Below are 15,030 nucleotides of genomic sequence, written 5' to 3' on the forward strand. Positions count from 1 at the left end.
TGACAAGATGAAAAAGCTTGAAAGTAATTTGAGTGTTGATCGAAGTGAATTTGAAAGTGGTGGTGACCTCGGAATGCAGGTGAATGGATGGATGAAACGATCGGTGTGGCTGATCGGTGTGGCTGGTGATTAGTGGCGCAAAGTGGTGTAGACCGGGCGGAGAAGACAGTGAATGAAGCCGATGAAAAGTCACCTAGGTGGGAAGTGCCGCTAGTAAGTGAGTGGGTGTATATATAAAACTTTGTGGTTCCAAGGTTAATACTAGGTAAGTTCGAGGTAGGTTGGTAGGTAACTAGGTAGATTGTACTTGAATAATAAGGGCAACTTTCGTTGGAAATGAGAGGAATCAACAAACACACACATGCACTCAACAAAGGACGTACCATTTAGGCCGTGGTTTCCTCATATATATACATCCATGATGGATACATGAATGGGTAACTCCTATGGATCCTGCTCTGTGTGCTCTCCGTGTGTGCATTGAATGCTGGGCTCGGCTGGCTGTCAATCATACATAACTCCGGCTTTCTGGGGAGATGAAAATTTCCGTCATATGCACCCCTTGTAGTCACTGGCCAGTCCATGGATGGATACCGGTACTGTAATGGTTATGATCTCGAGAGAGATAACTTTAATTGTCGAACCCTGGCAAATCGAAAGAAAGCTACAATTCAATTCATGGCATCACAGTTACAATGTAGTGTTCAGTGATTTTTCTGTTCTATGAGAATGAGCGGCTGCTTTCCGCGTCTCGACTCTACCCCCATCCTCCCAAACATGGAACTTGGCTACCTAAGCATTTGAATGTTCCATCAGGTAAAACTTCTCTCACCACAAATATTTCCATACGGAATCAGATGTCGGCACTGAGTTAGTTGACATCGACGTGCACAGGATAAAATGCACCGGCCGCTGGAACATCCGATATTCCGCATTGGGGGTAACGTAACTTGGTGGGACCAAACGGAATTTGATGATTTTGACCTTCGGCCTTAGGAATCTTCGGAGTTGGGATTGATTGTCGTTGTCCATATGCATATGTGTAGGTAGGTAAGTACTACCTAGTAGGTAGACCTCGGGATCTAGAACAAATAATATCATGCGAGTACGAAGTAGAGCTGCGTGGGATCCTCCTTACATCATCCAACTTTGTGAAATTGTCGTAAAACATCGGATCCGGCATATGATGATGCTTCGATAAGGTTTTGATACTGACTCCGCGGAAAATGGAGCATGGAGAGTGGTGTGTGTATACTTGACTAGGAAAATCATGTCATCTTACCAAGAAGCTGCTGACATGAGCCAGCCTGCTTGGTAGTGGTGATTATACCTTATCATTACAGTCGTCGCACAACACGATGGAAAGAAATGGCTTCATTCTTCTTCTATGTACTGCGCAATACTCCCCTGGGTAGCGTGGTAGGTTGCCTCCAGCTATCTTAAACATTCAATATTTCCTAGAGCATGTGTAACATGGACCTAAGAGATATCTCAGCCATATAGCCAATACTCTCAACAAAAGGGGTAAAGCTAAGTGAGTATTAATAGATGAGCCCTTCAAGGTTCAAGATGTCTTGAACTGAGAATTCACCGGAAATTCATCAATCTGCTTAGTACTTAGGTACTCTGCACATATCTGCCCATTCAGAGATATTAAACAGGCCCGCGGGTATCTAGAACTTCCAAGTTAGAACACAGCTACCAGTAGATCCTTTATCGATTACAGACAGGGGATCTCTCGTCCCGGCTCTCTAGGCGAATCGTGGAAAGGGAAGGGAAGGGAAAGGAAAGGAAGAGAGGGATCCGTGCCAGCCGGCTCATCTCGACTCCGTACCACCCACTACTACATGAATAATTGCAGTCTATCTGATAACTGGGTCGTAGTAGTTGTTGACACTATTGATTCTTCTTTTGAAGATTCCTAGGTAGTCTTACTATCACAACCGAGTCATGAATGATGGACATGCAGAGAAGAACTGAGTAGCAAGTGTTCAGTTGAATATACTTATACTTGACCATCTGCATCGTCCGTATTCTGGTCTGTCTCTGTCTCGTATTGCTGTGGTTGAGCCCACGTGAAAGTGCAATGTCATGTATTGATTGATCATTCTGTCTACGATTAACATCGTATAAAGTGTTCCATGGGCTGGGGCTGGGGCTGGCCCAGCGGCACCAGGGGTCTGTTCCAGGGGTTGGTCAATCATTGGCTGCTAACACATAACCTACTGTGAACATTCGCGATATTCTGCAAATCGTAGATTTAGAACGTCAGAACGTTGGAAGAAAATACCAATTGCAGCTGCGACGAGATAAGCAACTACAATTCTATAGCTAGGTGGTCTAACAATGAGCGCAACCAGGAAGTAGAGAATGTAGGGAGAATTATATGGGCAATATCCCGTGACAGAATGAGTGAGTACCATGCCCGTTAGGGTCTTTTAGCTCAAACTTCCCGACCCTCAGAACTTAACGCAAAGCATTGCATTACATTTTAGGGGACCAGCCCTTATTTACATATGAGACACATCCTTGCTGATACTTCTCTCAAGCATCATTTCCAGATCATCGTGCTGAAGGTATAACAGAAAACTTCTCGCCCATCGACATTGATGTAACTCCGTACCCTGCAACCTTGAAACGCTCGCATACCACCAACTCGAAATCCGGTGTTCACTCTCGAGAGCCAAGTGCGAATCAGTCCTTTTTCGCAGGACTTAAGGCCGCTTTCTCCGAGTCGCCTTCGCAACCTGCCAATCTATCACCGCGACTCTACACAGGTAGTACAAGAGGGGGGTCGATAGATGCAGATGCGAAAAGCCATCACCGGAATACTAGCATCGTTAATGGCATACAGCGGTCCAGGAATGGGAGCTTTGGGAGTTCATCTACAAGCCCGCTGAGCCCGCAGATAATTGCTGCTGCAGGTGGAGATTGGACAGATGCATCGGTCATGGGCGATTCGAATTTCTCCTCCAGCGCATCCAGCATGACCAGCGGCACTTCTTTTAGCTCGAATACAACATTTGTTCCCTCCCGGAGCCCTTCAGCGGCCGAAAATGCGCCATCAGGCAGCACGCAGAGAAACATGGAGCGTGGTAATAGTAATAGTGGGAGGAGTCGAAGAAATCATGCGCATCATCATTCCCATTCAAGACATCATAAGGACGAGTTGAAAACTGTTGGCGAGTATGCTCTGCATGTCTTGTTCACTTCAGTCAGTTCTCCTTGATTATTTTGTTGGCATACTTTCTAATGTCATGCTCCAGTTTATTGCGCAAGCAGAGGAAAAGATCTCACAGTGTGTTACTTTACCACTGGACCCAGAGCCTCAAATTGAACATATATGCGGAATGGGAGTAGACCCGGCGTTTGATCAACTGATTTCTGCTTTGGGTCATATCGCAAGCCAAAAACCTAAGCCTCTCATTGATTCCATGATGCTATGGCGAAAGAACAAGAGTGATGCTGCCAACGAGGCTAGGATTCAGCTTCAACAGGTATGCTTGAAATTTCCAAGTGTCTATGTCCGTTGCTCACGAAACCCTGCAGTCTCGTGGCAATTTACTCCCAGGCCAACTCCCTCGGAGAAATACTGAGCCGCCTCATATGCACCAAGACGATCTAATGGCTGGTCTGCCAACTATCGCTGCGCGGCAAGATTTTGTCGCCCAAGCAGAACGTCGATCAACAGCTTCAATATTCATACTGTGCCGAGTCTTAATGGAAGTCATTGGCCAAAGTACATTGGCTCGCATAACTCCTGAGATGGAAGAAAAGCTAGAAGGGATTATTTTCGGGCAACTGAAGATCGCCGATGCAGATCAACTGAGCACTTCACCTCTCAAAATGGCCAACTGGTTCTTGTTCAGTCAATTGCTTGGCGTTATGGCTGAGATCAATTTTGATAGTGTCACTGATCGCTTCATAGCAGACCTCGAGAAGTCGCAGAAGGATCTAGTGATCAAAAGTCCAGTGAACAGGGATATCGAAGGCCGCATGGTCTTAGTTCTCGGTGGTATGAAGCACATTCGTCTCAAGACATATCCCGAGGAAGCGTGGGATCAATCTTGCGATTTCATGATCAATCTTGGTAAATTCTTTCTGACATCTCATGGGCAACAACTGAAATATGCCTATTGTATGGCGCTTGAAATACTTCTTTTGCCAATTGCTGCCACAGCAAACACGGAACTCAATATGCCGAAGTGGACCGAAGTGCTAGCAACCATAGGTCCCAGACTGGCTTCGATGTTTATCAAACCTCGTCACTGGGCTGTTGCGTTTCCATTGACAGCGACGTTGCTCTGTGTTTCGCCCACAGATACCTTCTCAACACAATGGCTTCAGCTAGTATTACCCCTGCAGGCAAAAATGAAGGAACCAAGAACTAGACCAATCTGTCTACAGGTGATCTCGAGGCTTGTCTGGACCTATTTACATCGCACAAATGAACCTACAAATGCCACAATCAAAAAGCTAGAAGATGTCATGAGACTCGTGTTACCTCTTGGGAAAAAGTCCTACATCTCAACAGATTCATCAATTATCGAACCACTAATTCAAATCATACGCATCATTGGCTTCAAGTATCAGGATTTCTGCTTTCGAACGATAGTCTTCCCCTTAATCAATGCAGATTTGTTCGCTTCTGGGCGGGAACTCAAAGTCGAACAGCTAGAACCAGAAAAAATGGTTGTAGGGATTCGAGCTTTCCTTGCTATCATGTCAGATCTAGAGAAGGGCGAACAAGGCTGTCCACCATTTCCACAGCACTACTCGCCGCTGCCAGTGTTCGAAAGGATGCCGACTTCACCCATTATGACAGCACCTCGCAGCCCCATTACCCCGTCTCTAGTAGTTCCGAACCGCGAAGAAAGACTCTCTCGACCCGTGATTACTAACACACTTGGCGATGTTGCCAAAGAATACTACGCAAAGTTTTGTGAGATTTTAGGAAAAATTACCATTATTTGCGACAATACTTTCGGGGGTCAAGCCGTATTGGACGAAAAGTTCAATGGTCCCATACCCAAAACCCCACTGGCTGAGAGCTTCAACTTTCGCCGAGACGACCACCTAACTCCGTCAGAGCAAAAACAAGGATTCTACGAACTATTTCATGTTGCAGTGCAAGCACTACCTAGGTGTCTATCAGCCGATATACCATTTAATATTCTTGTGAATCTCCTTTGCACTGGTACCGCTCACGTGCAGTACAATATTGCAGAGTCATCGGCACAGTCTTTGAAGTCAATTGCTAGACAGTCTCACGCCCAGCCAGTTACTATTGGCTTTGCTCGTTTTATCTTCACCTTTGATGACAGATATTCTACCATGTCTGATGGTGGTATGCTTGGCCCTGGTCACATCGAGAATACTCTGAAGCTCTACGTGGAGCTACTTCAGATCTGGATTGAAGAGATCAAAAACAAAATGAAAGATGCTGCATCGGATGTCTCAGAAGATGGGTCTGCCGATAAGAGGGGCGTTCAACTAGATCTATCTGGGATCTGGGCACATGTTGACGAGGTTGAGTCGCATGGCTTGTTCTTCTTATGTTCACAGTCAAGGCGAGTACGTGCCTTTGCAGTTACAGTCTTGCGCCTGATCACAGAATTTGACACTGCTTTGGGTAAGGATAATGGCCGACTGATACATATTCTTGAAGGAGATGCCAAAGGAGTAATGGATTTCAACGACGAGACTTTGTCTGTTGCAGAGCGGAGTAGACTACAACGTGGCTTACAGAAGACAGACCTGGCAGAAAGGCATGAGAGTGATTTGATTGAGCTTTGCAGCAGCGATGTGTCTTATGACACAACTCTATGGTTCAAAATCTTTCCAAATTTGATACGAATCAGTTACGATCGTTGTCCATTTGCTGTGACGCTGGGACGCGAATTAATATGCAATCGAATCCTTCAGATGTATCGAGGTATCGTTGTATTGTCAGAAGCAAATCGTGGCCCGCAATATGGCTACGACACTGGCAGCGGCCGTTTATTGTCAAGATCATCAACCACTCCACCAGAAGTACTGATTGAACAGTGGAAGCTTTATCTTATCGTTGCATGCACTACGCTCTCTGACAAGGGTGGCCAGCAGCAATCATCGCCGCCAATAACGCAGCACTATCGAAAGGGATCGAAGCCAAATCAAACATTAGAAAAAATCACTTCGGCAAGGATTCTCTTCAAGTACCTCATTCCATTACTCTCCGTGGGTCCAGCTTCAATTCGAGATGCAGTGGTCGTGGCACTTGGAGCGATCAATATTAATATTTACAAAACACTCCTAGAAGAACTACAAGGAGTAGTAAGCCGATGCAACGATGATGCACGCGCTCGTATTCATCAGCGGAGTTCGAGCAGCCCTAGACGAAACAGGAGAACTGATTTGCTAAGAACTGAAGTCACTCATGTATACAAATTAACAGCTTCGTTCCTGAAAGAGAAGGAGATCTACGAAGACGATTGGATCCTGAACAACCTTGTTATCTACACAAAGGACCTTAAAATCTTCCTCATGGACGGAGAAGTTCAGCTGGATTGGGAATTCCAAAAGCTCCGTCGTCACTACTGTGGATTAATGGAAGAGCTTTTTGAGGGTATCAATCTTACCAAGGATCCTTCCCGATGGATGACATTCGAGTCCAGGAAGTCTTCCTTCGCTCTTATGGAGGACTGGTGCGGCTATTCCCCAAATCAGAATCAGATACGACAACGAGAAGACAATATGAGACAATCCATGATTAACCAACAGTCACTTGGTGAACGGGGAGTTGTAACGGCTGCCATGGAAATCGAGAAAAGGAACCTTCGAACAGCAGCTCTTAGTGCAATGGCTGCATTATGCGGAGGTCGTGTCAGCATAACAACAGAAAGTGGAGCCAATCTGCAATTCGACATTCGACGTATGCTCTCCTGGGTGGATACTATATTCAACACTGGCAGTGATCGGATGCATGTTATTGGGCGACGAGCTTTGAAAAACTTGATAGTACACAACAAGGAGTTTCCCTATCTTCTAGAGCATTCTATCACGAGGTGCTATCTTGCGGAAGCAGCCAAAGTACTCCAGAGCTATTTTGGGGTCGTGACTGAGGTACTCATTGAGCATCCAGATTATCCCATGCCCTTTTGGAGATTGCTGGGTATTGGACTTTACACACTTGGAAGCGAATTGGGCGATATCCGCATCAAGTCTGCCCGTATACTTCGTGCTTTAGAGGAGAGACAGCAACGGAGTTCTAAAATACAAGACTTTGACATCAGCATTTCAGATAAGACAAAAGCAGTTTACAAGCTTGCTCAGTTCGAAATTTCTAAACGATTGTCAGCCAACCATTCCGAATTGGCGTTCTTAATTTTCTCCGAGTTCACTATGTACTTCAAAGAGCTGCAGGCCGGGCCACAGAGAAATATGGTTGCCGCTATCCTGCCGTGGATTCAGATCATAGAACTACAACTGGATCCGAATGGCGGGCCAACTGCGCAATCGTATGTCCTGTTGGCAAATCTATTTGAGATCACGATTAGATGCAGTAGCACTCTTCACAATGAAGTACAGGCTTTGTGGCAGGCGCTTGCCACAGGCCCTCACGCTGGGAATGTTCAATTAGTACTAGATTTTATCATGTCATTGTGCCTCGACAGGCGAGAACAAAATTTTGTGGAGTATGCAAAGCAAATTGTAGTGTTCTTGTCGAGTACTCCTGCTGGCGGTAAAGTTGTGGAGTTTTTGTTAATGCAGATCACGCCGAAAGCTATGGTCCCCAATGAGAAACGCGAGTTCTTGCCACCTCCACCTGATGTTGGAAAGCTGCCATATATGGCAGAACTCTCGGAGGCGTTGCCGATTGGAAATAAACAAACAGGACTCTCGTTGGGTCAACTATCTCTCATACTACTTGTCGATTTGATGGTATCACCTGTTCACCTTGTAGCAGACAACGTCCCTCTTCTTTTGCAAGTGGTGACTGTCCTCTGGGATCATTATATACCGCTGGTACAAGAACAAGCTCGAGAAATGTTGGTTCATCTGATACATGAGCTGGTAATCTCTCAGATTGATGACGAGAGTACTAACCCAAGTAAGAATTCAATCGAAGATTTCATTGAGTCAATTCGCCGTCATGATCCCAAAGTTATCTGGCATTATGACGATAACAGCGGCAAGGTATACGACCAAGAGAACAAAGTTCCTCCTGGCATGGAGCTCCTCACCAGTGAGGTAGTGAGGGATTTCGAAGTGAAATATCCTGGAATTCAAGAGCAGTGGGCCAAATTATCATTGACCTGGGCAACATCTTGTCCTGTCCGACATCTTGCATGCCGATCATTTCAGGTTTTCCGATGCACTCTTACTTCACTCGACCAGTCTATGCTGGCTGATATGTTAATAAGACTTTCAAATACCATTGCCGACTTGGAAAACTCTACTCAGTTATTTTCTATTGAGATACTCACAACATTACGAACGCTAATTCGTAAGCTCGAGCCTGCTGACTTACTCACTTTCCCCCAGCTCTTCTGGACAACATGTGCTTGTTTGGATACGATAAACGAACAAGAATTTCTAGAAGCTGGACATATGCTCGAAGAACTCCTTGTAAAGCTTGACTTGGAGGACCCTTCGGTTAGAGACTTACTTGCTGAAGGAAGACCTACAAACTGGGAAGGTTCTTTTGGTGGAGTTCAAGCTTTGGTTTACAAAGGTATTCGCTCATCGGCCTGTCTTGATATGACGCTCGCAACTCTCAATAAGCTCATTACATTGCCGAGTGACGAGCTTATCGGAGATGACAGTCGATTATTGTTTGCGGTGTTGGCTAACTTCCCTGGCTTTCTAAATGCTATGGACCAACCAAATATTGATCAGAAGAGCATACAAACTGCCGAGATCCTTGCGGGCGTTGCAGAAGCACAAGGCTGTAGCACTATCTCACGGGCTCTTGTGGGGTTCGCTGGATCGCGTTACCGTTCTAGCAAAGATTTCCTGGCACAACTGGTTTCTGCTCTTCGCGAGTCGTTCTTCCCAAAATGGGAATTTCGTAGTTTGACATTCGTCATGGGCTCTCTAACAAACAGCCTACCATGGTATAAATTAAAGACAATGCGCATTTTATGTGCTATCATTCCTGACATCGACATGAAAAAGCCAGAGATCGCTTCTCACGGGCCTGATCTTATCTCGCCTCTCCTAAGACTGCTTCAAACAGAGTTTTGTATGGAAGCTCTAGAAGTACTCGACAAGATCATGACCATGACTGGAACTCCGATGGACAAGCACCATCTACGTATGAGTATGACGAGATCCTCTTCAAGGGCAATGCGGAAAGAATATGATAACACTCAGAGCCTCTTTGGTATCCCAGAGGATTCCGGCTGGTCAATTCCGATGCCTGCAAAACAAGCTAGTATCACAAGATCTAATGTTCATGCTGTGTTTTACATGTGTCAGAGTACTAAGAGTACGGATCATGAAGTTGCTGCGACTCCAGATGTAGAATTTCATGTTGATGACTTCCAATACGGTTATTTCCCGCAACCTGAGAGAACTGAAACTATGATGTCGGATGAGGCTCGAGGCGATGGCAATATTGGTGATCTTATGATGAAGCTGGATAGCTTGGACGACTTCTTCGAAGATAGCCTGCAGAGTCCCACGAGCGATGGCAGGTCATCGAGAACCATTACAGAAGTTGGGTTCTCTGGCGAAAATTTCGATTCCGCTGCGGCTCAGTTGTATGACGAACAAACTCTACCTATTCTTCATCAGTCCCTCACTCATTCAGCGACTAATTCTACGTTTCAAAATGGCTTTGCTGATTTACGTCCATCACGGGAATCAAATAACGCCATGACTCCAGCTGCTTTCAATCTCGTCCCCACCTCTAGACCGAGTCTACACGCGCGTGCTTTGACATCACCTTCAACATCATCGGGACATCCGAATATAACTTACATGTCAGACGACGACTTTAGTGAAGATGTCTTCTCGGATGGTGAAGAGGACCGTGCAACAACTTCAGGAGAAGGGTCGTTTTTCCTTGAGAACATGATCAAACCCCTTGCAGCCGGTACCCGATTAGGCATGCGACGACTCACTGGAGGCAGACCACGGGATAATGAACGTTTTCGAGATAGCCTGCGAGCAGAAAGGAGAGGGATTTCACAACCTCCTCGGTCGCCACGAGTACCCAAAGTCCCTACCGCGTATCTTCAGCCGCAGAAACCGTTAAGTCCAGAAGAGAGCATGTAATTAAAATAAAATAAAGTCTTGTATTGGTTTGTATGGTGTTGAGAATTATAATTTATTTTTGACGAAATTTATGGAAAATGCAATCTTTGGCGAGACAATTTAATGAAATGAGTTCGAATTTTCTTCTGGAGTTTAGTGAAATGAGAGGAAGCGGTAAAAAAGAACTGTGTCTGTCGATTTGCCGTTTTGAATTTCGTAAGTCTCACCTTAATGGCGTCGGAATGAAAATGGCATAGGGGAAAATCTCGAATCGATTTGGATGATGCCTGATTAAATTTACGGATGAAATGTGTGCTTTTTGTGGAGTTCATCAGGAAACAACTTGTGATACCAATCTAGCACGGATGATAGGATTCCTGTGTTGTTTGTATGTACGATAGTGTGAGCTCAGCTGCTTAGGGTCGGCTATTTGTATTTGATTGGTAGATAGTCGGAGGTGATAAGAATACTACGATCATTAATTCTCGTAAATTTGGCGGTGATTAGCTTTTCAGTGAGCTTGCTTGCGTCTTGTGTCTTGTGTCTTGTGTCTTGATTTTGAATTGTGTGTGCGGAGAAGGAATAGTCGGATGCTTGGTGGTATCATGACTCCCGATCACTTTCGTCTCAGAAGCACGTTTCTACGCTGCGTTTCAATGGAATATATGATACATCAGATATTGAGATTTTCATCTACAGTTCAGAAGTTCAGAAACTGTCGGATTTATTTCTATACCTATGTAGTAACCGTAGCTGGAGCAGATTCGTTGCGAAAACTCACTTTGATCAATAAAATATTCATCAGGTGAGAAAACATGGAATAACCGGATTAGATGAAGCATATGTAGAACGCGGGATTTGCAGAGAGAGATGTGGATATGGTTATGGATATCATCTTCATAATGTTGAAATGGAACAGATTGATATTGATGTTGTGAAATCATATTTTCTGTTGCTACATACATTATTTCCACCGGTGATTCTGACCGATCACGATGTTGCGGAAGTGCGAGAGAATAAATGAGAGTTTGTGTATATACAAGTATATATTATTTCCTGCGCCCTCCCGAGGTGTAACATGGTCCAGTTCATGTATGCATGCGGGTCTCGCTATTCACACAACTAATCTGCGATGAGTCGGAATGCGGTATATTATCTATATACACCAGAAAGGCTCTCATATTATATCATTTCATTCCATCCCCCTCCCCCAATGAAAAATACCTTCTACAACCACCCGCCCTCCACAGCATTTGGATCAACCACCGGCGTCGGTTTCCTCGCGATCACCATACCTCTCGGCGGTCCACCATGTCCCATATTCGCACCCGCGTGCGGATGATACGCAATGCGCACTTCCTCGTCGCGGGAATCATGCTTCGGGTATCTCTGTGCAGACGCCTCCGGATGACTTCCGATAGGTGTTGCTGTTGGGACGGGAGATCTTCGATCTGGCATCCTCGGTGCAGAGTGCGGGGAGGGACTATTTCTGGTGCGTAGACCGGAGGGTACCCATCCGGATTGTCGGATGTTGTTGCTTCGTGCTGCTTCTTCTTCTGTTTCTTCGTTTTGATTTGAGGTTTGGGGTTGGTTTTGGTTGTGACTTTGATGTTCGGCGCCTTCTTTTTCGGCGCGACCTTTGCGCGAGAAATTGCGTCGGGTGCCGGGGTTTTTGGGATCGGATAACTGTCGTGTGAGGAAGGAGTCTGCGGGGGGTGACATGGATTCGGCGCCCATGGCGCTAGTGATATCGGCGTAGAGGGCGGGCATGGCGGACATGGGTTCGTGCTGGTGGTCGGCGGAGGTGGAGGGGCCGTCGGCGGGGGCGTAGGTGCGTCGGTCTCCTGTGAGAGCGAGGTGCCAGTTTGCTTGGGGGGCTTTGGGGACGATGGGGGTTTGAATATCTTCCATGATATCGAGGGGTGGGAGGTCGGCGGTTGGAGGGAGAGTGTAGGGGTTTGTGGTTGGTGCTGGGGTTGGGACCGGAGACGTGCTTACAGGTGGTGGGGAGCGAGAAGGGCGAGGGCGGAGAGCTTGTGGCTCAGGGGAGGAGGAGTGATAGTACATTTGAGGTTCGGGAGATTGAGATGGGCAGTAATGCTGAGGTTCAGGTGATTGCGATGGATGGTAAGGCTCTGAGGAGAGTGGGCCACGTGTTCGAGTTGGGTCATAGGACTCTGGAAGTATTTCGGAGTGCGGTGGTTGGAATGGGTCTCGATCCGGTATAGGTGATGGAGAACGAAAGTTTCGGGCGTAAAGATCAGGAGTTGGTGCTTCAACGGGTGCGTCATGTCCGGCAGGCGTAGTAGGTCGATGATAAGGAGATTGAAAAACAGGTGCATAGCCTAGGCTGTTGGTGCCGCTCATTTGAGAGTAATGGTCTTGAGGTGGCAGGGAATAATTTCCGAATGGAACTGGAGAGTGGATCGGTTGTGGAGAGGGAGTTGGGTTAGGAACTGCGTCAAAAGTTGATTTTGACGGTCGCGGACTGGAAAGAGTTAGTTGTTTTCAGAAGATCACAAGATTTACTAGAGACTCACGGGGACGTGGCACCACGAGGAATGCTTGATTGTCGTTTGTTTCCTCTTTTACGAATAAGGAAGAATGCTGCTATAGATCCCCCTATGATTACTATCAGAGCACCAATCGTTCCACCGACTATCGCTCCAGTATTTGAGCTTTCCTTCGATGCTGCAGCTGCCGAACTTGTTGATTCTGGGATTGAAGGTGTCAATGATCCTTTTCCAGCAGTAGCCGAAGCTGTTGACTGTGTTGGAGTTGCAGTTGTTGAAGATGGAAACGAGGTGGCTACTCCAAAATTACTAGGATTTTGAATTGTGATTGTTGGGTTGAAAGTCACTCCAGTATACACAATCTGCAGGTTATCATCTGTCGCTTGACCAGCAAAAGTGGTTACTGCTGTGACGTTTTCAGTGGAGGGGCCACATCCAAATTGTGAGTAGTTTTCCGGGTAATTAACTTTGTAACAGTTTGAATTCGAAGGGCTGAGAATGTGTTAGGAAATTTATTTCATATGTCGTACAGTCTCACTAACCATGTTAAGATACCATTATTAACCATGAAGGAATTCGAAGCATATCCAGCACTATTATGATCGATACAAGAGGTATATAGTCCATCCGTACAAGGAATCGGGTCCGATCCAGCTGACGAGGTTGGACAGCATCCAATCACTCCATACGAAGTATCGTGAATACATGAAGATCCACTTGCGCAACCCACTGACTGCGCTTTGTTTCCTCCAACCCAGCCACATATATCGACATCAAAAGAGCCTCTCTTGAATAGGGCACGAGGTTCTAGGATCGTATTAGTCGGTCGCGGGGACCATTCATCTCCCTTATACGTAGCGGTCTGTTTAGCTACGGCCCATGGTATAGCATTTGTAACTCCAAACAAAGTAGAAAATAAAATTAATATCAAAGGAGACATGACAAAGAAAGAGATTAAAGGCTCCACGATGTAACGACTGAGAGAGCTTGATAAAATGAACGACAGAGAAAAGAAAGAAGAAGAAAAGTCGAAAAGGTTTCAAAAGTACATGACAGAGGGTATGGAAGATTTTAAATGAAAAGAAGTAAGCTGTAATGAGTACTTCAATCCATTTGATTACGCCGCAACTCAGAAGAGGAGAATGAGAAGATTTCCGGGGGCCAGAATCCCACGACAAGATCTATTTCTACATTATCAAACACTTATTTTTTTGAACATGTACAAACCCAATTGGATCGCGAGCGAAGGATGCGACTTCAGGACAAATTTAATCATTTGTAGAGAGTCGTGTATGATATCTCAAAGAGGCTGTGGGATTTGTGAGATGTAACCAAAGATCCTCAATTGGAAATTTAGCTTCGCCACCTTTTATTATTGGTATAGTAACAGCTGGAACATGGGATTTTAGAGAACGTGTTGAATGGAACCAAAACTAGATATACGAATCGCCAAATCAAGATTCTTGAAACTTTTCAAAGAAAACTTTGTATCAATTATCAAACTTGATGATTGTTAGGGATTCATATTGTAATTCGTTGATGCGGTTGCTATAATCCATTGGTACCAGCATTTGCGATGAAGGAGGATCGGCTGGTGATTCCCGAGCTTACTGTACCATCAATCATCAAACCCCCTGCCTGCTGCAAAGAACACGTTCCAATTCCTTGTTCGAGCTTATGTACTGCTGATTATGGATGTCTATTTTTACCATGTACTTCAAAGAAACATAAGCCGTTTCTTCTAGAAATGCGACTGTGAACTTTGAAGGACCTGTAACAAGCCATTCAAGAATCGACGTGCTTCTGGAATCATCAGAGAGTCTCTCGAGTGTTCGTTTCGTCATATCGTTTCAAGATATCTCAAACCTGGACAGTTGCTCTTCGAATTTCAACACAACTACAGATATATGCTGTTTCGCGGCGTACCGTGGAAGCCAATATCGAATGAGGCCGAGAGTTTGCTCAGGCTGTGGCTATTACAATTTCAGCACCCCAAAGTGGCACATTTGTATGGTTGAGTTGTGATGAGGGGTGCAAATGGAAAAGTATCTAAATTGAGTCCCACGTTGAGCAACATATATCGTCCAAGATCCTCGAATCCAAAGTTCTGAAAGCTAAGTGATTTGGCATCCGCGGATTATTGACTTCGAAACTCTGTAGTAGCATCAATCTGAAGATTTCTTTCGAGGCTTGGTATTACTCATCCCAATTAATGTACACAATTCAGGTAGGCCGCGAAAGTCTGATATCTTACCGAGAACTGCACTGCAATAAC

General features: G+C 45.4%; 2 protein-coding genes across 2 annotated transcripts; one reads left to right on the plus strand and one right to left on the minus strand.

Annotated features, from left to right (window-relative positions):
• Positions 1-2,408: 2,408 nt before the first annotated feature.
• EAE97_004911 (uncharacterized protein) lies at positions 2,409-10,263 on the plus strand (the record flags this gene model as incomplete). The annotated part of the gene is made up of 4 exons (XM_038875423.1): positions 2,409-2,412; positions 2,550-3,214; positions 3,267-3,497; positions 3,550-10,263. The coding sequence occupies 4 exons, from the start codon at positions 2,409-2,411 to the stop codon at positions 10,261-10,263; spliced, it is 7,614 nt and encodes a 2,537-aa protein (XP_038733780.1).
• A 1,206-nt stretch (positions 10,264-11,469) lies between these two features.
• Positions 11,470-13,695, minus strand: EAE97_004912 (uncharacterized protein; the record flags this gene model as incomplete). The annotated part of the gene is made up of 3 exons (XM_038875424.1): positions 11,470-12,730; positions 12,783-13,247; positions 13,298-13,695. The coding sequence occupies 3 exons, from the start codon at positions 13,693-13,695 to the stop codon at positions 11,470-11,472; spliced, it is 2,124 nt and encodes a 707-aa protein (XP_038733781.1).
• Positions 13,696-15,030: the final 1,335 nt, after the last annotated feature.

This window comes from Botrytis byssoidea (assembly GCF_014898295.1).
Source record: "Botrytis byssoidea strain MUCL 94 chromosome Unknown BBYS_008, whole genome shotgun sequence".
Lineage (NCBI taxonomy): Eukaryota > Fungi > Ascomycota > Leotiomycetes > Helotiales > Sclerotiniaceae > Botrytis > Botrytis byssoidea.